At 32.0% G+C, this 27,740-nt stretch overlaps 1 protein-coding gene across 1 annotated transcript in view; it reads right to left on the bottom strand.

The window, feature by feature from the left end:
• Positions 1–293: 293 nt before the first annotated feature.
• CycD (cyclin D) overlaps positions 294–27,740 on the bottom strand; it is a 121,458-nt gene continuing 94,011 nt past the window's right edge. Inside the window, exons 3-5 of the mRNA XM_075298305.1 lie at positions 21,027–21,201; positions 10,862–11,007; positions 294–4,722 (exon numbers count right to left, since the gene is read on the bottom strand). Of these exons, the coding sequence (XP_075154420.1) occupies positions 4,252–4,722; positions 10,862–11,007; positions 21,027–21,201 (792 nt within the window). The 3' untranslated portion in view covers positions 294–4,251. The remainder of the gene's footprint in view (positions 4,723–10,861; positions 11,008–21,026; positions 21,202–27,740) is intronic.

Genomic DNA, 27,740 nt, shown 5'->3' on the forward strand with positions numbered 1-27,740 from the left:
ACCAACTCCAAAGGGCTACAACAACATACAGTGAAACCTCTGAAAGGTGCACAGTCATGGTCTACTATATTTTGTCCACATTTTGGAGGTGTCCATTTATGAGAGGTTAATTCTAATGTGTTAATACAGCAAACGTCCCTAGACAACTGTCCACGTTTGGGAGGTGTCCGATTTTCAAAGTGTCCAAGTTTGAGGGGTTTCACTGTAGATCTTGGAGCACTAACTAATTGAACGAAAACACTGTGCACTATTATTTATTACCCATCTCTAGACCCATATGGATTAAAACAAAATTGTTATTCTTTTTATATTTGAATTTATTGGATTTGACGAGGACATATTTTTCTTTTCAGTTCAATATTACGATAAAATAAAGTCCTCATCACAAACATAACCTCATTACATATCACCGAGGCTTCAGTGAAAAAGGCAGTTCTGGTTCTTAGCAGTTGTTTGTTTTTCTCTTTTTATATATAAAATCAAGGTACACTAAAGGCCAAAGATAGGCCAAAGTAATGTAACCTTATATTGGATTCCTTCTTGTTTGTGGTAAATTGATTGTTTGTGGTATTGGTGTCATTTAAAGATATAGTCTTATGTCTAAATTACATAAAAACTAATGATCTTAAAGCTAATTCATTTATTTTTTTTCAATCTTTTTCCTTTTCATTTTTTTATACAAATTTATTTTGTCTGACAATGACAATGGTTATACTTTAAATTAGTTGGTTTTTTTTATAATTTTTATTTTAATTTTAAGATACAATCGGATTGGTATGTTTACGATAGTAGTTTTTCTTTTGTCTGTCTATTTAGCGTAAATAGAAATTCTAATTTAAATTATACATACGTATATGTATTACAATATAAAGGTCAGTTTATAAGCATGCGAAATAGATGCTTAAAACGTTTTTGTGTTTTTTCTTTGTATTTTTTTTTTTTCAAAAATTATTAATATTTTGTTTTGTTTTAATTATAAACAAATAAGCGTTTATGTTTTTTATTTCATTTTACATTCTTTTGTTTAGTTTACTGATTAGTCTTAATTTTTTTATATGTGTTTATTTTAAACATTTTACAAGTTTGGTTGTTTTTATTGTAGTTCTTGAGTGCGATTGATTAATCCTGAAAATGTTAACTATTTGAGTTTAGGATCTATAATTTACCATTCAAAATTTCTAATGGTATGAATATTAGCCAGTGCAGTTCAGGGAAAAATAGCTTTTTACATTGGATAAATATGTGCCCATTTTTTAACCGAACCTAGGTTGTGGTGAAATGCATGTCATGTATTTATACAAATTTAGATAAATTGAATTCTGGTCATTGGTTCTTGTGGCTTGCCGGGAAAATACACAATAAAAATATATATAAAAAGTAAATTTATAAAAAATGGTAAATAAAATTAAAACCCGTCTTGTTTTCATTTTGGTAAAATCCACTTCTTAATTTTTCAAAATATTAGAACAAAGTTTTTTTTTTAATTCTCGGGATATGAAATTATAGAAACCCAAGCAAAAACGCAATGTTCCTATATGAAATAAAATCTGACAATACATTTTCTTATGTCAAATCTTCCTACTAATTTTACTTCTAATCGGATGTAATTTAAAATTAAATTTAATTTAGATCCAACCTTGACAAATTCGATTTTCCAATTTTTAGGATTTTTTTGTAAAAGTCAATTTTATAGACACAAACAAAAGGATATTGAACATACGCAAGAGACAAAATCAACTTCTTGGACAAAAAGTAGATTTCCAATTTTTGGATTCCTTTGTTTGCTCCACCTAAAACAAGGTTAGTTAGGATATGGGCACACTTTTAATATTGACGAAGTCAAATTTTCAACGTTAAAAATTTTTTGTTCTTTGAATGAAGAATGCGACAATCATCCGGTCATCCGATATTTAATATGTTTGCATGGGATTTGTGAACTATTTCTCCATGCCAAATTCAGGCAGGTGTTTCAATATTATTTCATAGAACCACTACATATAAAATATCAAAGTTAAAGTTTCTCTTGACCGTTAAAATATTTTCTTTAAAGCCGCATTATATTTGAATCTGTCATTTTTCTCTAACAAAAGATAATTCGGTTTTCTATTTTGCAGTGAAGTATTACTTATTTGTGGGTAGTAAGTGCTAAGGAAATATGTATTTGAACTTTACATAGCAAATAAATGTAGTCATTCGAATTCACTAGATGTTCTAAGCAAAAAATATTCCATAATTCAAGTTTATCTACGGAATTCCAAATCGATTTTCAAGTCCAATTACAGACAATTTCTTTTCCAATAGACTTTCTATGTTTGAAATTTGAATCGATGTAAGGAATAAACCATTCCTTGTGCCTGTGTGTCCATCCTATTTTAGGGAAAATAAGTACAGTCATAGAGAACAGATGTATTTAAGGGATAAAATCCTGGGAAGGCTAGAGGTTCATTCCATTTAAATAATTTTCATTCTCAAATAGTTTACATTTTTTGTATATTACAATTTTTTAGCGACGTGGTTTATAGAACATGTCTTGAGAAAAGCGTATCTGTATATATTCCCCTACCACCTGGTTACAATAATAATCAAGGCCATTATGATATAAATTTTTGTTTTAATCTGTTTGTGCGTTTTTTTTTTATTTCTTCTGGTCTATGTACAGCATGTACATACGTTTTAAGTTCATCACAAGTTAAGGGATTTATTGTTAAATTTTCATGATTCCCTGCCATTAATTGTGCATTGGTATTCGTCTGTGTGTATTGGTATTAGAAACTAGACCTTAAGGTTTCCTCAACTGAAAACTCGTTATGGCCACTAGATGGGTCAAAACAAACAACAAGTTAAAGATTCACCCTCCTTAGGTCTAGGAATCAATTTTTGTTATATAGATGTGTGCGTGTGTTTGCGGGCGCGTGTGTGTATGCGAGTTTTCCTTTAGTCTTATACTTAAATATACAAGTTAACAATAATCTTAGATTTTTTTTGTTTTGTTTTCTTCTTTTATAATCAGAGTCAGTGAAACCAATTTTCTTTTAGGTTTTGGTAACTTTGAGCGAGGATTTTAAGTTCCATTTATGTTTTTTCGGTTTTCTGTATACAATTGTTACAATTTACATGTTTCTTTTACAAAAAAAAAATCCAAAAATGCAATTAGGTTTTTAACGTTTGTTTTGTTTTTTTTATCTAAGGTTGTGTATGTGGAAAACATTCAGTTCCTTAGAACAAAAAAATCTTAATGATATATATAATGAATATAGAATAGCTTAATATAAATTTAATCGGTGTTTCTTCAGTTTTTTTAAGATACGATTTCAATGTAGATATTTTTTCCAGTTTTCAATTTCTAATTTTTTTTGTTTGTTTTTCTTTTATAAAAAATTCTTAAATGTTTCTTGTTTTTTATGGTTTTATTTTATTCAGTCTATAATTACTTCTGGTTCCTCATGCAGCCAGCCAAATAAATTTCTTTTGTGGAGTTTTCAATTATTTTGAAAATTTTCTTTTACTTTTTGAATATTTATGTGTGGGTGGAGGCGGGCGAGATACACTCTGGAGTAGATTCTATACTATTTACAGTTGATTTTCATTCCTATATTTATAATTTATAAAATTAGAAAAAAATATATAAGAGGTATTTTCTTTTTGTTTTTTTTTTTCTTTTTAATAAATATGACATTTTACAGCCTATTCAAAAACCGAACATTAATGCGGTGCCTAAGAGATATCAACAAAGAAATCTTCAAAAGATTACCAAGATACACATACGACCAACAATATTTGTATACGATTATGTGTATATAGATACAAAAATTAAAAAATATATATGCAGTTACTAATTAATTTAGTAACATAATTATTAAAAAAAAGAAACAAAAATTCAAAAAAGTTTGAAAAAAAAAACAAATTCAGTTAAAAAATAAAAAAAAATTGCTTGAACATAAAATACAATTCAGTTTTTTGTAAAATGCTATACAAAATAAACGGGAGCACCAACGAAATAAAAAAAATAATAATCATTAAATAAAATAAAAATATATATGTATAAAAAATATAATATGGAGTGGGGGAAAGAGTTGTATTGATTGATTTTAGAAAAAGGCTCTAATTATTATTAGCGCATTAATTCGATTTTCAAATTCAAATGATCCTTAATTATAGAATAAACAACAGTGGTTGTTAATTGGTTGGTACATTAATTGTTTGAATGGTGTAAATACAAAAACACTAGCAATAGATCTTAAAAAATACGACTTAGAATTTTATATCCTGCACCTCTTTTTGGGCATTGGCCTGCATTTTACAGGTTTGTGTTAAATTGGGTAGTATGACATTGGCAGTGACCAAATCATGATTTGACGTAGGCGAAATAGACGGAGAGGACGCTGTGGAATGATGATGTAGAGCTTTATAATGATGCTGCTGCTGCTGCTGGTGATGGTGATGATGGAGGTGTTGCTGTTGATGCTGGTGTATGTACTGCTGCTCATAATATTGCTGCTGCTGCTGCTGATGATGATGATAGTGGGGATTCTGTGTATATTGAGATTGATTTGGTATTGACGGTGATGACGATACAGGTGATGATGAGGAGCATATTGTTACCCCTCCTTGCATTTGTTGTTGATGTTGAAATTGTTCCGCACTACCCAAATATGGTTGGAGATTACGGCTATGCTCTTCAAATATCGTTTCCATTTTCATCATGCAATCATGTAAATTGTCCTAGAATTAATAAAAGGAAATCATCAATTTTATTATTTCCGATTATTCCATGGGAATACAATAGAAAAATAAATGTTAAATACCAAGGTCTTAACAAATGCAAAACATATGGAAATTATGTGGGAATTCTTAAAATGTAAAACAAAACTTCTCCTAAGTCCTCCCCTATGCATGTGAACTTCAAAAAGTCTCCTCCTTACTTTCTCACTCCACATTTGCCCAGGCACTATAGCTGAGAAACCCCATGACTAATGCAAATGTAAACGAAAACGAAAAATTTGCAAATAAATGATGCATAGGACATCGTTAAACTTGAACTTCAATGCAATAAAATATTTTCTTTCTCTCACAGTACTCTGTTACACTGGAATAAAACTGGAGACATTTTTAAGTGACAACATCGATGGTGTTGTCTCGGCGACCTCGACATTAATTAGTTTGCAAATTAACACCACAATTTACATTAATTAAATGCAACGGCATGTTATGTTCTGCTATTCTAAGTACATGAAAATCCTGGGAAAACTTAAACGTCGCGTCATTAATTTTTATTACCATTAAAATGTGATGTGATTTTTGTTTTGTATTTCCTAGGAAAGACTAGCTAGACGAGAAACGGCTGTTCGAGAGAATTGATATGGATGAAAATATGCCTACGAGAATATTTTATATACTGATGTACTCAGAATTAGAAAATGTTAAATTTGGAAGTCTTTTCTTTTCACAAAGGATAAGTATTTTTTATTGTAATTTAACCTATATCGGCCCATGGCTTCAAATTACAAAATCGAGCAAATAAATAAATAAAAACAAGTGAGGAAAGTCTAATGTCGGGCGGGGGCGACTATATTATACCCTGCACCACTTTGTAGATCTAAATTTTCGATACCATATCACATCTGTCAAATGTGTTGGGGGCTATATATAAAGGTTTGTCCCAAATACATACATTTAAATATCACTCGATCTGGACAGAATTTGATAGACTTCTACAAAATCTATAGACTCAAAATTTAAGTCGGCTAATGCACTAGGTTGGAAAACACAATGTTCGTAAAAAAAATATGGGAAACATTTAAATCTGAAGCAAGTTTAAGGAAAATTCGCAAAAGTTTATTTATGATTTATCGCTCGATATATATGTATTAGAAGTTTAGGAAAATTAGAGTCATTTTTACAACTTTTCGACTAAGCAGTGGCGATTTTACAAGGAAAATGTTGGTATTTTGACCATTTTTGTCGAAATCAGAAAAACATATATATGGGAGCTATATCTAAGTCTGAACCGATTTCAACCAAATTTGGCACGCATAGCTACAATACTAATTCTACTCCCTGTGCAAAATTTCAAAATCGGGCGAAAGCTATATATGGGAGATACAGTCGAAGCTCGGTTTAACGAACGATATATTGTCAGGCCATTTCGTTATTTCGAAAAATTCGTTAAATCGAACGGGAATATTAAATGGTAACTTGTATTGAAAATCGTAGTTTTTTACCAGATGAGTGAAAATTCATAAGTATTTGGCAAAATCAAACTACAGAGGCACTTAAAAAATATTGATTTAAATAATCCTTAAAAACTGATGAACTTGATACATCTAGTTGAGGTTAGATTGAAAAGAGGATCCAAGATTCGCTTTCTTATGGGGGCCTATATACACCCATGTCAATATTTGTGTGCTCTAACTTCTTAGCGTAATTTGTTTCCAGTCTCCGGTTTCAAGATGGGCCAGGCATAGGTAGTTTTCACAGTAACATCTTCCTAAACGTCCTACAAGCTCCTGTCGGCATAGATGTATGTTACTCTCAACGTACCAGCACCAAAAAAAAGTTTTTCAGCCGTAGGTTATCCCTCCCACAAATGATATTGACATTCCTGTGTATTTCTTAATTTCTCTTCAGCTATAAGAACTAAATATAGGATCGGGTAGTACTATTAATAAGAGAAAAATTCACCACCTGTCCAATTAGCGATCCTACGAAAATTTTGTGTATATTGCCACTAACGGACCTATCACAGGACTAGTACCAGTGCTCCAGTTTGTCGCAGTTTTTAAATTTTCATAAAAATTTTTGAGTTTTAAACTCTTTTGATTTTTAAGTTTTATTGGATCTAGACATATAGCTATGGGTCAACATATTCCAATAGTTTTTCTTTCTGATGCAATTGGGATGATAAAAATAATACCTTTTCCTAAGGGTGTGTCCCAGACTGGTTCATGAGCAGCTGTCTAGTCCAACTAAGTTCTCTCAAGTCATGTGCTTTGGAATGAGTCCAAGCCGTGTCCTGCAGTGTAAATTTACCTCCGTCAATGACAAACCCGTGTTCCTTCCATACGTTTCGAACAGAACTGGGACCGGTCTATTCACAAGACTACTATTCAGGGAGTAGGCCTGTACCGGTCCTGGGGTAGATTCATTTCCGTAACGGAGCTGCCATCTATCTAACCTAACTTTACCTAATTACCCGGCCATTGAATATGTGTTTCCAAACATATGATGTAATCTAAATATTTTGGGAATGCCGTACTTTGTGGATATTTCCTAAGGACTTAAGTCATTCTCAAAATCGTCAAATATTGCTTACTTTGTGTTGTTTATTTTCTTAAGATTCAAAGCATTTTCGTTAAATCGAACGTAAATTTTGTTCAACCGTTCGTTATTTAGAGTACTCAACGTTAAGAATTGGTACTTTCGTTAAATTGGATTTTCGCTAAATGGGATATTCGTTAAACAGAGCTTCGACTGTATATCCAAATCTGAACCGATTTCAACCAAATTTGGCACGCATAGTTACAATGCTAATTCTACTCCCTGTGCAAAATTTGAACTAAATCGGAGTTAAAAATTGGCCTCTGCGGTCATATCAGTGCAAATCGGGCGAAAGCTATATATGGGAGATATATCCAAATCTGAACCGATTTCAACCAAATTTGGCACGCATAGTTACAATGCTAATTCTACTCCCTATGCAAAATTTCAACTAAATCGGAGCAAAAAATTGGCCTCTGTGGGCAAATGAGTGTAAATCGGGCGAAAGCTATATATGGGAGCTATATCTAAATCTGAACCGATTTGGCTGATATTTTGCAAGTTTTTCGAGACTCATAAAATATTCGGATGTACGGAATTTGAGGAAGATCGGTTGATATACACGCCAATTATGACCAGATCGGTGAAAAATATATATGGCAGCTATATCTAAATCTGAACCGATCAATAGGGATCGTCCACCCAGAAAAAAGTGCCTTCGAAACTAAAGGAAAAAATTTTCATCAATATAGTTTATCCATTTTATTTCCATTAAGGTAAATTTTTGTGAAAAATAATAAAATTTACTCGTTTCAGTAAAAAAATCCTAAACTGTAAGCAGTTAGGATTAGTTCATTAACTAGAATAAGGCATGGAATTTTACTCATACTATTTTCTTCACTGGGTATAAGAATTTACTACTGAAAAAGAAAATTTTATTCACCGATAACAAAGCATTCGTAAAAATAAACAAAAACCGAACTAAAACCAAGTTTCCTCAAAATTAGTACAATTTCTTATAAAATGATAATTGCGACTTCCTTTATAATAGAAAGTTTTTCATACATACGAACAACACTTGGCATAGAAAAATATTTTAGTTTATTCGTACTAAGAAGTATGCAATCCTTTCAAAACTTAAGGAAACACACTTGTTAGAATATAGGAAATTTTCCTAAATTTCTATTGTCTACCTGTAATCGATACCTGTCATCGTAATCGATGTGTTTGCGCGTGGGTGTAATCGATATATTTGCGCGTCGGTTGTTTTTTTAGTTGGAATCGCGTTGTTTTGGTATACGGAGAGATTGTTAAAAAAATAATATGGTAAAATAATATAATAAATAACAAATAAAATATATAAAATATTTGTTATTTTAAATTAGTGAGAAAAATTTTCGTTTTTTTAAATAAATCTATCAATGTTCGTGATAGTGTATAAAGAAAGAAAACACCAGCAGAATAACAACCCTTTCATTTGTCTTCATTTTGGAATCATCAATTATCAGGTAATATTCAGTGACGCTAACCTTTTGCAACAAAAATGTTTTATGATTTTTTATATTTATAGGTATTGAAATTGTAAAAGGAGGACAAAATCGTTAGGCAGCAACTTATTAAAAGTGAAAAGTACAAGAAGAAGAAAAAGTGTGTTTTACAGTTGATAATATCACACGGAAATTGGAAATAGTGGAATAATACACTAATATTTCAAAGAGATTCGATGCTGTTGATTCTTAATAAATATATTCAATATATTAATAAAACATGTCTTTTATTGAAGATAAAATTGCTTATAGAAATAAATAAAATTGTATTTAAAAACGAAGGTAAGCAGTTCTAATTATGAAGTAAAAGTTTTACCACAAATGTGTAAGATTTGTCGAAATGAATGAAAAAATTTCAATAAAATCATTCCATATATGAATTCAAATTAGTTAAATTTTTTCATTCTGTAGTAAAGTGGTATAAAAATATAGGAAAATGTTAACTAATATATGGAATGCATTATTCCTAATTTCTACGAAAATCACATCGTTCACACAAATAAAATGTCTTTGGCTCTATACAAAGTTCAACTTTCTTCACAATGAGTTCATTTTAACTTAAAGAAGGGGTCACTTTTTTCTGGGTGTCTTTGAGCCGAAAGAGGACCCCATACCAAATTTTAGGACAATCGGACTAAAACTGCGAGCTGTACTTTGCACACAAAAATACACCAACAGACAGACAGACAGACGGACAGGCAGACAGACAGACGGACATCGCTAAATCGACTCAGAATTTAATTCTAAGCCGATCCGTATACTAAAAGGTTGGTCTATGATTACTCCTTCTTGGCGTTACATACAAATGCACAAACTTATTATACCCTGTACCACAGTAGTGGTGAAGGGTATAATAAATAAATAAAGCATTCGATTATTCTAATGGTTATTCCTCTATAAGCTCCATCACTCCATCGTAAGCGTTCCAATTGAAATTTCAAAGTTGCTGCAGATAATTATGAGGTCTACACGTTTAGTAATGTTGGACTTGAATTGACGCTAAAAAAAAAAAAACTTGTCAGCACAGAATCAAAATGATTCATCTCCCCCGTCAAATCTATACTGAAGGTTATGAAAATTCTCTTTAGCCGGCGATGAAATATGTATAGCTACGTTTGTGTAGGTTGGTATATAGCATGTTTTCAATAACTTTATGAGACCAATTTCTTCCTATTCTTGTATATAATTGTATTGTTATGTAGAATAATTCATTGGGCGTAAAACCAGCCTGCATTAGCTGTACAAGCAGATGAATGATTGCTTGGCAACATAAATTTAAAAAACTGAAATAAGCTGGCTTAGAATTTGAACCAAATAACAATAAATAATTGCTCGTGAAACAATATTTATCTTCGTGGGAAGAAATTTAATAGCTGCGTAGCTATTCAAGTCGCACCTCGTGGTTTGGGTTCGAGACCTGGAGGTTGATAACTTTTTTAAATTAAGTAAATTCTATGTTTTTGTTTTTATTTTTTATTTTGAAAATGACATTTATAATTTTCGGGTGTTTTGTTTGGAATGTTCGCGTTTTAATTTGATACAAATTTTAGAAATTAATAGCAAGCCCATTACCAATACCAATACCCATATTCAAAATGATTTCTATCGGTATAAATAACATTGTAAAACTATGATTAAATATTATTTAAAATATATTGGGAATAATAAAAAAATATGATCCGTTTTCCTGACATACAATTTAGCTCATGGTAATGCTGCAGAGAAGTACCTTCCTCACAGGTCCTACCCCCATTTTCATTAAGCTCCGTTAGTGATACGTTAGCTAACGAACTTTTAAACTGCACTATCGACATATCTGTCACCTTGCCTATGTCAGTTAAGAACTTAACTGCTGAAACTTTTTCAGTTAAAGTTAACTGAAGAAGAGATATTTGCAATTTATTTTCTATTAACTGGCAGTCAAAGCCTAACGAAGCTACATGAAAATGACCGATAGACATATAATTGTTTTTATAAGATTACTTGATAATTGGAGAGTGATTCCTGGGTAATATTCATTTATTTTAGATATCCGCATGTCTATCGAAGTTCCTTACCTGTTCGACACTGGTTAGATCAGTTAGAAGATTAAGTAAATAGCGTAAATTTTGACCCGTACGCAAATGCCAATTTAAACCACTAAGAGCGGCCGCAATTGATGAAGCTGCAATGGTGCTGGCGGAGTACATAGAAAAATGGTGCTCTGCAATGAAGAAAAAAACAAAGATATGAATGAGAAAATATTAATATATAGAAACTATTTAAAAAAAAGTGTCAAATATTCCAAAATGTAAAGTCTGAGATATGCTACGCATGCTTCTTTTTTTCTGTTGCTTACTGAAGCTAAAAAGTTTCCAATTTCAAATAAAATGTATGAAAGGGTATCGATTCACTAACCCTAATCACCACCACATCACGACATCGACAGTAACTACAAGATTTTTTATGAAAAAAAAAAAAATACTACGAGCAAAAAAAATTGGCACCGTTCATTCTTATCATCGACTCAGACATTCAACATGAGAACAAAATGAGAATAACAAGGAATCGGGGTTGTAGCTAGCTTACAGGGGTAACTCCCCTCTTCGAAAAGCATAAATTTGTTCAATTTATGTCTTAATTGAGAGTCTTCAAAGGAAACCTTTAAAATCACTTACTCCAATCACTGTTCATGCTTTTGGCCATAGTCTTTGGATGGACATCTTGCTTGTTGGTCGTCTTGTCGCCTCTTTTAATCGCCGCATTTCATTTTCGGTCATTTTTTTCCACTCAAAAAGCAAAGCTATTGGCAGAGCCTTGGAAATGTTATTTACATAAAATGAACCTTTTAATATTTCGTATCGTAACAATGCGTCGACATGGCTGCAGCATCGAAGAGAAGAAGCCTTTTAGGTGGCGCATCAAAAGCCGGACCGGTTTAGGGCCATCAATAAGAGGACTTTGCAATAAGCTCTGGTTAACGAAATAACCTATCCCCTCCCCCCTGAACATAGTTGGTTAGGGACCTTTTTCTCTTCTCACTGCCGGCGAATGGCATTATGGTATGGTGGAGGTGGTGTTATGGTAGTGTCTCAGCATGATCTTCGACATACATTTCCAATGAAATTTCAGACAATGTACCATCGTGTTTATAGCCTTTTTTGAAGGCAAAACAAAAATCGTTTTACCGCCCTCTCAATACAAATTCCTTTGACGAGGACCTCATACTTTTAGTCCGAAATGTTTATGTGTGTGTTTTGCCCATGTGTTCCAGAGCATATAGCCAAAATGCAGAAGGACTCAATGTCCATAGTCTATGGTTTATTTTTTGTTTTACTTCCCATAATGGCATTGTTAGTAATGTAAAATAATTCATTGGCGACCACCGCAACGCTTCAAAAATTTCAGAATGAATGCAAAGCAAATCTGTAGACGATCTGCAATGATTAAGTTCGTCGAAAGGTGCAATAACATGTGGCAAAGACCAGCAAACTTTGCACACACTCAACATACAAGACAAAGAGAATCCACTTTGAAAGGAAATCGGTTATAGCAATGGTTATATAAATATAAAAAACAGTATTAGATAATATTTTTCACAAAAGCAAAATGTGTTTTTTATTAATTTTAGAATACTTTTAAGATTTTTAAAGGAAATATATTTGGTTTGGTTAGGTATAGATATCTGGTAATAACGGATTTTAAAATTGTTCTACAATTTGTTTAAAATTCCAGAGATCAGGTTATGTGGTTCATATAACCCGTGTGTGTCAGAAACGCAATTTTCAATAATCACAATTTGCAAAAAAAAAACAAAAACAAAAACAAAAAACAGAAAAATATAAAATAAAAATAAAAAAGTATATATATAATTACACAAACAAAAAATGATTTCATAGAGAAAATTTTTTTTATTTGATTTATATATTTACCCTTTTTTGTGGTCCCAACATTCTCACAACTGACAATCTGCTTGACTTACGACAAGTCTTTGTCTGAGGAACTTCTCGCATTGATGGGCATGAATACAAATTTGCTCCCGCATAAAACCCAAAGAAACTCTTTAGGAATTTGGCATAGATAGTTCTTTTTTTTTCTTATACACTGAAAAAAAGCATGCCCGGTTCCAAAGATTTTGTCTTTACTTTAAAAAATTTGGTATTGATTCCGAGCCAAAGAAGCGGAGAATACAAGTAAGGATACTTTTAAGACACAATTCTCTTTTAAATTTGGGTTTTGTGTACTTGCTTCTACACACAAAAAATTATCACCAAAATTTGTTCAATTAAACACTTAATTGAATTTGGAAACGGATTCAATTAATATGTTAATTAATTCAATTAATTATTTAATAAAATCCGAATAAAAACCAATTAAAAAAATTATTGATATTTGCTACGTTTCCAATTAAAATATTAATTGATTCAATCAATTTGTTAATCAATTCGGAAATAATTTTCAATTACAAACGTGATTGAAATTTTTTCCGTTTCCAATTACACATGTGATTGAAACTGAATAATTTTGAGCAATGGAAAGAGCGAAAAGATAACAAGAGAATCAACAATGTATGATGGAGAGATCAGTCTGTGGAAGTAACTCGTAACGAACGGTTGGGTTTTTGTTTTTCGCGTAAATTGAAAAACATGATTGGCGACATTCTGTCTGCTGCATTCAAAATGTGTGCATAAATATTTTGAACGCAACAACAAATCATAGCAAAGGGTTGAAATAAATAAAGTGTGCAACAACATACGGCCACGTGGTAAAGGTTTGAAAAAAAATATATGACAGAACGCATTTGAAATTACCTGTGTTTGTGTTTTGTGGTATTGTAAAAATGGAAAACAATCTACGTTTATTGAAGGTAAAAAATTGTGAAATGTGAATACCGTTTTCCATTGAAGCCTGTTTACATTAAACGGACTAAAATAATATATTTTTTATTCATTTCTTTTAGTGACCAATTTTATTTCGTGAAATTGACCAATCAATCCCATCAACTCCATCATTTTATCAAATATATAATAATATGTTTGCAATAAAAAAGTGGGTACCGTATTGATCTTTTAAAATTTCACTCCTAGTTTTCTTAAAACCAAGAGCGGTATGGGTTTGTTGGAAGATTCACCTTGAAGTTGCGAAGTAGCGTTGGCATTAAATTGTATTTTTGTTGTACCTGCCTTTTTCAGTTTGAACCCAAGTAGAGAGCAGTATATCTGGTATATAAACTAATGAGCTGAATTATGTAATGGTAAAAAAGTTCTTTCTTTTGGAATTAAAAATATGAAAATATCCGAAAATAATAAAAATATGTATTTTCCATTTATATTTTTTTTCTATTTCCAGAATTTGCAAAGTATCATCAATGTAATACCAAATATTACATTGCTTTCCCATTAGTTTTGTCTTTGATTGGTTAAAATTTTAATAGACGATTTTAATGTGTGGAAATTTTGGAAAGGAATTGTTACTAAAAATAAATTACCGAGCTCCTTAATACACCTTTTTATGCTAAAAGACTACAACTGCAAAAGTAGATTATAAATCTGCAACCTGGAACTAAGAATTGAACTTGATATTCTATGCAGGTAATGTTTAACAAAATTAACTTTTAATTGAACAAAATTAAATTCGAATTATTCTGTTTACTTTCAGAAAAACTAATTTAGCTTACAGGCTGCTGAGTTATTGGAAATCTGACGCATCTACATATTAGAAGGAGCATGCTAACATGGTTATTATTATAAGGAAGATAATGAGTTATATAATTTATTTTTTCACCCTATAGTTGTTATTGATAGTAGTTGTATTTGTAAGTTATGTTAGAACAAAACACAAATGACAAGAACCAAATTTATTTGTCTATTGCATAATTCAAAAAATAATAAAATATTAAATATGTTTCATAAGAAACACATATTTTCTTTTATTTCAAAAGAAAAAAAAAAAACTAAATACGATTTTGGGGTCGCAATATATAAATTTTTTGATCGAAATTTATAGCCAATTTCAATTAATTATTTAATTGAATGAATCAAATAGTTGATTGATTTTTATCGCGAAATTAATTAAAATTTTAACTGTGATTGAATTTTATGTTAAAAATCAATCACGTTTTTAATTGATTCAATCACACAATTAATTGATTCCGTGACAAAAGTCAATTAAATATTTAATTAAAAATCGTGTTGGTTTTCAATCAAAATGGGTGATTGATACTATCATTTTCGTGATTGAAGACATTTCAATTACAAAAATGATTGAATCCGCGATTTTCGTGATTGAAATCAAAAAAATTTTTTTGTGTGTAGGAAGCAAATTTTAAGTTTTCGCTTTTTCAGCTTTTTTTCTTCATATGCTATCAAAGACCTTTAAAAACGAGTTACAACTTTATTTTTCAAATTAAGACTCCACTTCCAGTAGAAATTACGCTATGTTTCAAGTAAAAACGTCTTTAAAATAAAGTGTTGAAAAACATGTCCTATTTTTGAACGATTTTTTACTTTGTAGTAAAGACGCAAATGGCAACAAATTTAAAGACAATTTCATTAAATTTAAAGAATTTTTCTGAATTATTAAAGTCAAGTTGACCTTAGCCCAAACATTTTGTCTTTCATGTTATGATACTCATTTTTAAGGTAACCCACTTAGTTATAAGGACAATACAACTTCATTGAAAGTTTATCGACATTTGGACAAGGAAAAAACTTTATATTAGAGAAATTCGTCTTCTATGCTAAGCAAAATTTGCATTCGTATTTTAAAGACATGAAATCTTTGACCTCACGACAATATTTTTTTCAGTGTAGTTAGATGATTCGACACAGAAATGAGTATAAAACAAGTAAGGAAAGTCTGAAGTCGGGCGGGGCCGACTATATTATACCCTGCACCACTTTGTAAATCCACATTTTCGATACTATATCAAATCCGTCAAATGTGTTGGGTGCTATATGTAAAGGTGTTTATTCCAAATACATACATTTAAATCGGACTCCATGTGAACAAAATTTATAATCTATAGACTTAAAATTTAAGTCGGGTAATGCCCTGTGATGGTACCCTATGTTAGTAAAAAATATGGAAAACATTTTAATCTTAACCAATTTTAAGGCAACTTCGCACAAGTGTATTTATGATTTATCGGTCGATAGATATGTATTAGAAATAAAGGAAAATTTGAGTCACTTTTACAAGTTTACGACTTAGCAGTGGCGATTTTATAAGGAAAATGTGGGTATTTTGGTCATTTTTGCCCAAATCGGAAAATCATATATATGGAAGCTATATAGAAATCTGAACCGATTTCAACCAAATTTGACATGCATACTTAGTATTTTAATTCTACTCCCTGTGAAAAATTTCACGTAAATCGGACTACAACTTTGAACTCTGTGGTCATATGACGGAAAATCAGGCGAAAGATATATATGGGAGCTATATCTAAATCTGAACCGATTTCAATAAAATTTAGCACACTTGACTATACTACTAATTGTACTCCTAGTGCAAAATTTCAACGAAATTGGGCTAAAACTCTAGCTTCTAGGGCCATATAAGTCTATGTCGGGCGAAAGATATATATCGGAGCTATATCTCAATCTGAATCTATTTCAATCAAATTTGGCACACCTGACTATAGTACTTATTGTTCTCCTGGTGCAAAATTTCAAGCAAATTAGGGTAAAACTCTGCCTTCTGGGGCCATATAAGTACATATCGGGCGAAAGATATATATGGGAGATATATCTAAATCTGAACCGATTTCAATCAAATTTTACACACTTATCACAATGGACTGAATAGTCTAAGTGAGCCTGAATCTTAATCGGGCTGCCACTTTAACCTAACCTACACACTTTACTATACGGTTATGTTTGTGGCTTCTGGGTCCATATAAGTGCATATCGGGCGAAAGATATATATGGGAGCTATATCTAAATCTGAACCGATTTCTTCCCATATCAATAGGGTTCTATTCTGACCCAAAACAGGAACTTGTGCCAAATTTGAAAGCGATTGGACTTAAACTGCGACCTAGACTTTGATCACAAAAATGTGTTCACAGACAGACGGACATGGCTAGATCGACTCAAGGACCCACCCTGAGCATTATTGCCAAAGACACCATGTGTCTATCTCGTCTCCTACTGGGTGTTGCAAACATACGCACTAACTTATAATATCCTGTTCCACAGTGTGGCACAGGGTATAAAAATGTGTCAATGTGAGGTCAAGATTTTTTAAAGCCAATACTGTGTTAGCTTTTTATATTTTAATTTTTTTTATTTACTGTACTATCAAAATAATCAATAAATAAATAAGAAAAAAGCTTTATTTTAAAAGACGAAGAAACATGGCTAATTTCTACTTAACATCGAGTTTGAAAAACAAACTGAAAAATTGATTACATTCAAATTTGTTTCCTAATATCAAGTACGAAAATCCTCCGTTTCTTCGGCTCTGAATCAATGCCAAAATCATTAAAGACATAATGTAAGCTTTTTTCAGTGTAAAGTAGAAGTTATCTATCTACTTTCTCAAACCGCAATGTTCGCTGGGATTCTTTGCAAAATATACAAGGCACAAATGAATCGGTATGAAGCCTAGCGCAATATTTGCCAAACAGCATCGCCCCATGGGTCAGAGGGGAAAGACAAGAGGACACTGGAAAGGAGAAAACCAAAAACCAGACTTGAAGGAATTTTCGGATAATTGCTTTACATGTACGATGGCATTCACGGCAGGAGCAGCCAAGACGACAACAACAATTGGCCACAAATCAAATGAATTTAACGAAGCCATGCCCTTTTTCATCGTCATTACGAATTCTTTAGAGTGTGGCTTTTTTTAACGTCATCACCACTACCACATCCAAACGACCAACAAACATATTCATATGTATAACTCTTAATGTGCCAAATGGAAGGATGAGAAGCAAAAGCAGGAGAAGGAGAAAGAGAATGAGAGGACAACTACTGCTCGGTATGCATCGATTAAAAAAAAAAACAAAAACAAACTAAAAATTAAACGACAATGAAATTTTTAATATCCAGAATTGAAAGAGTCTGTTGCACTTAATTCAACTGAATTGCAACATTACACACAACCACAACTACAGCAGCAGTGAAAATGACAACATTTAGCACTTCCTTTGAAGCTCAACGGTCTGATGATTGGGCGGTTGAGCGGTCGTTCGGTAGACCGGTGGTTTTTGTCTTTTACTCTGTTCACTTGTCCTCTGTCCGTCCATCCTTCGTTGTGTCTCATCCTCAGCACTGTACGATGTAAAAACAAAAAGTGTCGTCGATTAGGTCTTTTCAAGCCTTTCGCATATTTTTCCCACGCCACTTTTGTGTAACGAATAACTCCTCCTTGATAAAAAAAATAAAGAGAACGAAATCCAAACAAAAAAGAAACATGGAACAAAGGACATAATATACTCAGGAGCCTTCCCAAAGTAAATATGCCAGGCGATACAAAAAATGTTTGAAGCCAAATCTAGTAGTGTTTTGTGTTACCAGACACCAGACTTCAAAAATAGTTCCAAACAGAATTTTTTTCCTCAAAAGATGACATCACGGCCCACACGAAGAACATGCTACGATCTTTAAATAATTCCACCAACAATAGCCATAAAAGAATCTCGTCATTGAGCATTGCAATTGTTGCATGTGCGATAGATAACGCACACATACACCTAGCATCGATTGAAATACTTTTGAACACACACACACATACAATATTAACAATTCAGTATTGCATATTTCCGGTTGCAAAATATGAATGCCAAGCAGAATCTTTAAAACGTTTGTTAGACATTCTCCCTAATCTTTAATAAATTCACACGTTCGATAAGTCCCATTTGAATATTGAACTACAATTTCCAATATAAAAGGAGTTTTATAATCTGATCATTGTGCAATACAAGAATGTACCAAAAATGTTGTGTTGTTTTATTGTATTCGTTTATCAAATTTGAAAAAAAAAATCGACAAGGCAAGTTGAACTAGGTCCAACGTATAAAGCTACCCATTTTTAAGACGAGTCCCTTAACTATAAGGAAACAAGTGAGTAAAGTAGAAAGTCGGGCGGGGCCGACTATATCATACCCTAAACCACCCCTACTGAATTAGTAAACATAAGCATTTGTGGGGTATCATTGCGAGTCTTGTAACAATCTGAGCAGAAATGTCTAATATTAGGAGCTATAGTTTATTTTGCACCTAAATAGTTAGTATGCCACTAATATTGAGTCCATTATTAAAAAAGAAGAAATCGGTCAATTAGTTGTGGGTAATAAATCCAAATTTATAAAAATCGGGCATGTAAGTCTAAATACGACATGTAAGTCTAAATACGATCAGCTAGTACATCTATTTGAAATTTGAATAACATAGGTTAATAAATAAGAGTATTATGGCCAAATATGACAAAATCGAGCGATGCATATATATGGGACCTATATCTAAATATGAACCAATTTGTATAATTTTGCAGGTAAATTTAGCAGGTATGATTGATACCACACAAGGTTACCTTGTGAAAAATTTGAGTACGATCAGTTAATAAATGAGGCCCCTATGGTCAAAAATAAGGTTATTAGGGGCAAATAAGGTTATTAGGAGAAATCTAAATTTGAATCGATTTCGATGAAATTTTGCACATACAGTTAGTTCTATAGAAGATTACATTTAGCCAACCTTGGTTACGATCGGTTGCTAAATAAGGGTTTTACGGCCAAATTTGGCAAAATCGGGCGATACCTATATATGGGAGCTATATCTAAATCTGAACTGATTTCGATGAAATTTCGCACATACAGTTAGAGCTATAGAAGATTACATCTAGCCAACTTTTGAGAACGATCGGTTGATAAATAAGGGTTTTACGGCCAAATTTGGCAAAATCTTGCACATACAATTAGTTCTATAGAAGAATACATTTAGCCAACCTTGGTTACGATCGGTTGATAAATAAGGGTTTTACGACCAAATTTGGGAAAAACGGGCGTTACATATATATGGGAGCTATATCTAAATTTGAACCGATTTCGATGAAATTTTGCACATACAGTTAGTTCTATAGAAGATTACATTTAGCCAACCTTGGTTACGATCGGTTGATAAATAAGGTTTTTATAGCCAAATTTGGGAAAAACGGGCGATACATATATATGGGATCTATATCTAAATCCGAACCGATTTCCATGATTTTGTGCACATATAGTTAGTGCTATAGAAAATTACATTTAGCCAACTTTGAGTAAGATCGGTTGATAAATAAGGTTTTTAATGGAAAAATTTGGGAAATCGGGTGATACATATATATGAGAGCTATATCTAAATTTGACCCGATTTTGATGAAATTTTGCAGACTTGAAGGGCGATGAAAAAGATTATTTTTTGCCAAATTTGGTGACGATCCGTTTGTAAAAAAGCGCAACGTAATCCCAATTGTCGAAATCGGGCGATACATATATATGGGAGTTATATCTAAATTTGATCCGATTTCTTCCAAATTCAATAGCGTTCGTCCTTGTGCCCAAAAAAATCCCTGTACCACATTTCATCAAAATCGGTTAATAATTGCGACCAGAATCCGGTGAACAACAAATACATGGACAGACGGACGGACAGACGGACACCAAGCGCTAGATCGACTCGGGAGGTGATTCTGAGTCGATCGGTATATATTTTATGGGGTCTAATATCAATATTTCTGGTAGGCGTGGTCAGTGCCTACCAGGGTATAAAAAGGACTTTATTGAAATGTTTATCCCAAAATTTGCATTAGTATTTTAAGGACGGGAAATCCTTGACATAACAATACTTTTTTTCAGTGTACTGGGAAAATATTTCTTAAAGACATTTTCTTCCAAAGGTTTTTCCCCATTAAACACATGTAAAATTTAACAGTTAGCTCCATAATATCCAATAATGATTTAGCGCCAATTAGAAACATGTGAGTAATTAGCAATCGATCGATCACAGCAGATGCGGCACTACCATAGGTGATGCATGCCTAGTATGGAAAGTAAATATTTGTAAAGAAATTAGAGAAAAACTTGAAAAGATCGACTGACTGACACACATATTTCACAATATTTTCTTTTGTCTTTATGTTCAAGAGTTTCAGTTATGATTTGTCCCTCCAGGAAAACGCTATGTCAACAGAACAAACTAACGTATTTAATTTTTAGTCTTTTTGTCCACCATAGTGGATTAGCAAATAACCTACCTTTGGCTGCTAACGATATAAATGCCTGGGCATGTTGTCGCACTTTGTCCACATCCAAATCGGGATAGTCAGCACTTCTAATGGGTAGACGGATCAGCAACAATTCCAAGAAATCTAACGGTGTGACACATGACAAATCCCAACCCAAACGACTTAAGACGAACAGTTCCCATTTCTGTAAACAAACAAACGAAAACAATAAAGATATTAAATATTAAGCAATAGTAACAAAAAAAAATTGACTTGGATCAAAAAATTGTAATCTCTTTTTAAGGAGGCTTGAACAATTTTTTTTTATTCATTATTGAATTTAATCATCAAATCAAATCTCAAAAAATATTTTTGAATAGGTTAAAAGTTTGAGAAGTGATTTTTTGAAAAAATTAAAAATCATTTTTCCGTATTTGAAAAAGTAAAAACTTTTAAACAAATTTAAAAGTTCACTTTTTGATTCTGATTATAATCTATACAAGATCATTACAGGATTACAAAGAACATTTAATTGTTACTCTAATCTCATATATATTGAAAATTTATTTAATAAAACAATTGATAGTGTGTATATAGAACAAAATTTTCAATTATATCTTAAATATTTTTTATTTAATTAAATTGAATATTTTATTTGATTTTATTTTTGTATTTTGATTAAAATGTTCATTTATCAGTTAATTTTTTAACTGATTGCTTTTTAAACTTCAATAATTGCTAATTTTTATTTTTTTTTTGTGTACCCTACAAAAGTGATGAACAATATAATTACATATTTCAATTATACCTTGACAAAGGAACATTTTAAAAATGTGACATTTATATAAAAAAAAGAGATCCTTATTCAGACTAAATTTTCTATTGCCATGGATTTCATGCACACCCTTACAAACATTGTCCTCTAATGATTAGTAATAATGGGGGAGTATACTATAGCATAACAAAGTTAGTCAGCCAGTATGTATTTGCATCCAAAAACAAAACTATAAAAAATGTGTGTCCAAACCAGCACCTAATCACCAAAGGCTTGCATAATTAAATTTTGCCATTTTACAACACCATTGGCAGCGCATAAATGAAAAACTTCAAATTTACACACAACGCTAAATAAGTATCGAATTCGATTCCATTAGAATATTAAATATATTATGACTGCCCATGGAGATGCTGGTATCTCCTGCTGTAGCGTAGAAATATTATTAGATGCATAAATATCATTATTTTCCTCTCCCTTCATGCGCCACCTTTCAAACTATGTACCATAATTGCTTTTGAAAATACGTTCTTAGACAGTTGGAAAATTATAAGGGCATAGGAGAAGACCCTTATTTACAAAACAAACCCTTATAAAATTATCCTAAATTTAACAAAAGAAGCAAATTCTAACAACCCTAAGCAGTGTATGTAAATGTCATGTAGGTTTGAATAGAATTAGAAGGAGAAAATAAAAATATTTTGAAAATTATACTAAACACACCAGGAGAGACAAAATTGAAATGTATTCGAAAGAATTTAATTAACTTTAATTTTTAAACTATTAGTGGACATAAAACTATCAAACACCTCAAAGGTAGGCGAGGAAGATAATGCAAATTTGAAAAAATCCAAGTCAAAATCTTTGGAGCTATATTCGCTTGGACTTAATTTTACGAGGGCGGTTCGGAAACTTCTTTGCCTATCAATGAGAGAATAGTTAGTTTTTCAAAAATATTTTTATTTTTCAATATAATCTCCTGAAACTTCAATACACTTAGTCCAACACTTTTCTAGCAATTCTATCCCTTGATTAAAATAGTTTTCCTCAAGGTCTTCAAAATAGCGGTTTACAACTGTAATTGCATCTTCATTTGAGGTAAAACGCTTGCCAGCAAGGATTTTGTTAGATTTGGGAACAAGTAAAAGTCACTGGGAGCTAAATCAGGAGCATAAGGTGGGCGGTCAAGCAACTCGTACTTTAATTCGTAGATTTTAGCCATTGTTAAAACACTCTTGTGCGCTGGTGCGTTGTGTTGTAAGCCAGGACGTTTTTCTCGAATTTGTACATTTAATTGATCCAAAAGGTTGCAATAGTACTCTGAATTTATTGTTTTACCCTTTTGCAGATAGTCAATCAATAAAATACCTTTGAAGTCCCAAAAACCCGTTGCCATAACCTTACCAGCCGATTGAATTGTTTTTGCCTTCTTTGGGGCATTTCCTCCAGCTTCAGTCCATTGTTTGGATTGTTCTTTTGTCTCTGGAGTATAGTGGTGAATCCATGTCCCATCCATTATGAAACGACGCTTAAAATCCATTTTATTTCGCTTAAAACGATCCAAACAAGCTTGAGAAATGTTTATTCTTATGCGTTTTCGATCGACTATTAACAAATGCGGCACCCATCTTGCAGAAAGCTTTTTCATCTGTAGTTCTTCATGCAAAATTAAATAGACTCGATCATTTGAGATGCCCATGATGTTAGCAATTTCACGCACTTTTATTCGTCGATCATTTAATACCATATCATGCACTTTGGCTACAATTTCTGTTGTTGTTGCTGTTTTTGGACGTCCACTACGTGGTTCATATTCAATGCTTGTACGACCACGTTTAAATTCAGCAACCCAATTTTTTACTGTTGCATATGAAGGAGCACTTTTACCTAACACATTCACCATATCATTCTGAATTTCTTGTCCCGATAAACCTTTTTTATGTAAATATTTAATGGCAGCACGTATTTCTAATTTTTCCATTGTAAAAAAAATGCGGATGCGTCTTTTTTGAACACCTATTTCTATATGAAGGAGTTGCCAGATCGAAACAAAATTTAACATGTGTTCATAAAGGCCGAAACACAATGAAAAAAGCAGGCGTATGCTCTAGCTTTTTTCTTTGCTTTAAAGAGGCTTTATTTTTTCCAACACACATAGAAAAGTGCAATGCTCGCTTCATAAACAAAAACAAATTTGTATTTTCAATTACAAACCTGGAAGCAACAAATGTTTTAAATGTCAAAAACAAAACAGCCTACCAAAGCAAAAAAGTTAAAATATTTTGAACTTTTTTTGAAGCTTCGGCGCCAAGCTTATATTTATTGTGTGCAGGCTCATATAATTACGTAATTATGAAGAATGAAGCGGCGTGTTTATTGTGTGTCGGCCTTAAGAGATGTATAAACATATAAGTTTCCAGAACACTTAACTTTTTTCTGTTTATACCGCGCTTTTTGTGCTAGGCTAAGACGTTTCCGAACTGTCCTCGTAGTATACAAAACAATTTTGATTTTTTTATTGGTGAATGCTTTGTCCAAAACTACTATTGACAATAATTTAGACTACCTTCTTAATTTCACGTCAGTAAAATTGCTATTTAAAGTTGATCTGTTTCCTCACAATATCTTCATTTTAAAGAAGCCACGTCTTTGGCTCGGACGATCATTTTATTTAATTTTATTGTATTGCGGTGGAAACTCAGCTTCCTATAGAAGATTATCTACTTATAAGTACTTCCAGACAGCTTGTCAATATTCGGCATTGTGTTATAAGTAAACATTAAAAATATTATGATTTTATATGAATGAATGAAATATTCCAATTTCTATTCAATAAGCAAATTTTAATTAAATAAAAGTTCATAATAATTGCATATATCGCAAAACAATAATGAAAATTCGATAAATAAGATCTTTATTTTAAAGAATTTGGCTCGAAATTAATACTAAAATCTTTGGGACAAAATCTCTGCATCCAGGTTAACTTCTGAGATCAAACTCTACTTTAGAATCGAATGTGCAATTTAATGTTAAATCAATTGACTTTTTTAACCAAAAAGAAATAGGATTTTTTTTTTTAATTTTGGATTATGATCAAAGGAACTACACTGAACAAAAGTTTATTTTGTCCTTAAATTGTTTTGGTATTGATTGCAAGTCAAAAAAAAAAACGATAATTTTAAATTTAGGTTTGAGTATTTGATGCTAGAATAGAAATCCTAATTTATAAGGTTTTGTGTCTCTTTTCGTAAATCGTTTCAAGTTCCAATATTTCTATATTTTTCAATCAAAAGAATAGCCTTTTCACAACCTTTTTGAAATGGTTATTCTAGGGCTTCTATATTCTTCAATCAATAGAATAGCCTTTTCACAACCTTTTTGAAATGGTTATTCTAGGGCTTCCATACCACACTATCATGACAAATGTTAGTATCCCATTTTTTTTCTCGTAGTTACTCTATCATTGCAGATGTATTTTACTTCTATAATCTTTATGTTGACAGACATCTCCCAACTTTCTTTATATTGTCTTTATACTTTTAACAGCCTATTTAAATGAAAAGAGACCTAACCCCCAGACCAAGTACATGTAATTTCACTTATTGTGGGGTTTTTTTATGGATATGAGATATAAAATTTTGAATAATTAAATTATGCAGTTATGTGTCAGTCTTTCAAAAACCAACAAGGCCTAATTTAAGTGCCTATGATTCCAAGAAACATTTCGTTTTAATTTTTAAAATAAAGCAATTTTGTAGAAGCACAACCAGTTACCCTTATATTAAATAAAGAAAAGAAATTTTCTGAACAAGGTAAATTAGAAAATATATAAATTTGCATTGAATTGTTAAATTTAACAATAGAAGTTTCCATACTCCTCAAGGTGTCATTATTTCTATCCCATAGTAAACTATAATTAACAATTGAAAATGAAACAAAAAGCCACCAATTGCACCAGGGAAAATATTTTTATAATAGTCGATAAGTTTATTTGTATTGATTTAATTTTCTTAACACTGTTTGGTATTGTTTTTTTTTTTTTTTTTTTTTTTTTTGTTAAGTTTCTAACAAAGTTGCAAAGCGCCACTGATAATGAAACCCCAGACAACTCATGTAAAGTCAGACAGTTAGAGCGACGGACAGACGGACGGACGAAGAGATAAAAAAAATGGAACTGCATAAGGTGAAATATGGTTTTACTTTTACTGGCTCATAGTGTCGATGGTACGATTAAGACAATCTAGTTAAGTAATGGTGATGATTACTACCAGTCTGGCCTACTGGCCAACTAAACAGAAATATAAATGATAACTTATAAAAGAAATTTTATTAAATATTCTACGATGAAGATGATGATGATGATGAGTAATCCAAGCGTCAATTTGAGTTTGTTAAATAATTTCTCCGAAAAGTCTAAAATATAAAATTCTAAAAAAATAAATATAAAATATTACGCAACCTAAATTATAGGAAACGCAATTTACACAATATTAAGAACAAATTTCTTCAAAATAAATATCATTACGTAAGGCAATTATTCCTTAATATAAAGAAATTCCTTCGATAAACTGCCAGTAAATTATTATGAATATGGGCAATAATTTTAAAATTATGTGAAATATTGAGTCTTTGTATTGAAAATAAAAAAAGCTTCGAATATGAGTTATCACTTATTTTGAGGACTTTGTATCGTTTGCAGTTTTTTTTTCGAAATTAAGAAAATATTTTATGCCCTTTTCCTGTATATCGAACGAAACCCAGTTCGAAAGAAAGGCAGTCACTTGAATTTGAATGAATTTGGGTTTTTTCTATTTTTGAAAGTTCGATTCGTTTGTATGAGAATACATTGATTATTAAAAATGAAAATTTTTCAATTTTTGGCCTGAGAATTCATCCAAATGTTAACAATGCTTTTACTTTTTTCTTGACACTTATTGTAAAGGGTGATTCTTTTGAGGTTAGGATTTTCATGCATTAGTATTTGACAGATCACGTGGGATTTCAGACATGGTGTCAAAGAGAAAGATGCTCAGTATGCTTTGACATTTCATCATGAATAGACTTACTAACGAGCAACGCTTGCAAATCATTGAATTTTATTACCAAAATCAGTGTTCGGTTCGAAATGTGTTTCGCGCTTTACGTCCGATTTATGGTCTACATAATCGACCAAGTGAGCAAACAATTAATGCGATTGTGACCAAGTTTCGCACTCAGTTTACTTTATTGGACATTAAACCAACCACACGAATGCGTACAGTGCGTACAGAAGAGAATATTGCGTCTGTTTCTGAGAGTGTTGCTGAAGACCGTGAAATGTCGATTCGTCGCCGTTCGCAGCAATTGGGTTTGTGTTATTCGACCACATGGAAGATTTTACGCAAAGATCTTGGTGTAAAACCGTATAAAATACAGCTTGTGCAAGAACTGAAGCCGAACGATCTGCCACAACGTCGAATTTTCAGTGAATGGGCCCTAGAAAAGTTGGCAGAAAATCCGCTTTTTTATCGACAAATTTTGTTCAGCGATGAGGCTCATTTCTGGTTGAATGGCTACGTAAATAAGCAAAATTGCCGCATTTGGAGTGAAGAGCAAACAGAAGCCGTTCAAGAACTGCCCATGCATCCCGAAAAATGCACTGTTTGGTGTGGTTTGTACGCTGGTGGAATCATTGGACCGTATTTTTTCAAAGATGCTGTTGGACGCAACGTTACGGTGAATGGCGATCGCTATCGTTCGATGCTAACAAACTTTTTGTTGCCAAAAATGGAAGAACTGAACTTGGTTGACATGTGGTTTCAACAAGATGGCGCAACATGCCACACAGCTCGCGATTCTATGGCCATTTTGAGGGAAAACTTCGGAGAACAATTCATCTCAAGAAATGGACCGGTAAGTTGGCCACCAAGATCATGCGATTTGACGCCTTTAGACTATTTTTTGTGGGGCTACGTCAAGTCTAAAGTCTA

This window comes from Haematobia irritans, chromosome 3, assembly GCF_050003625.1.
Source record: "Haematobia irritans isolate KBUSLIRL chromosome 3, ASM5000362v1, whole genome shotgun sequence".
Classification (NCBI taxonomy): Eukaryota; Metazoa; Arthropoda; class Insecta; order Diptera; family Muscidae; genus Haematobia; species Haematobia irritans.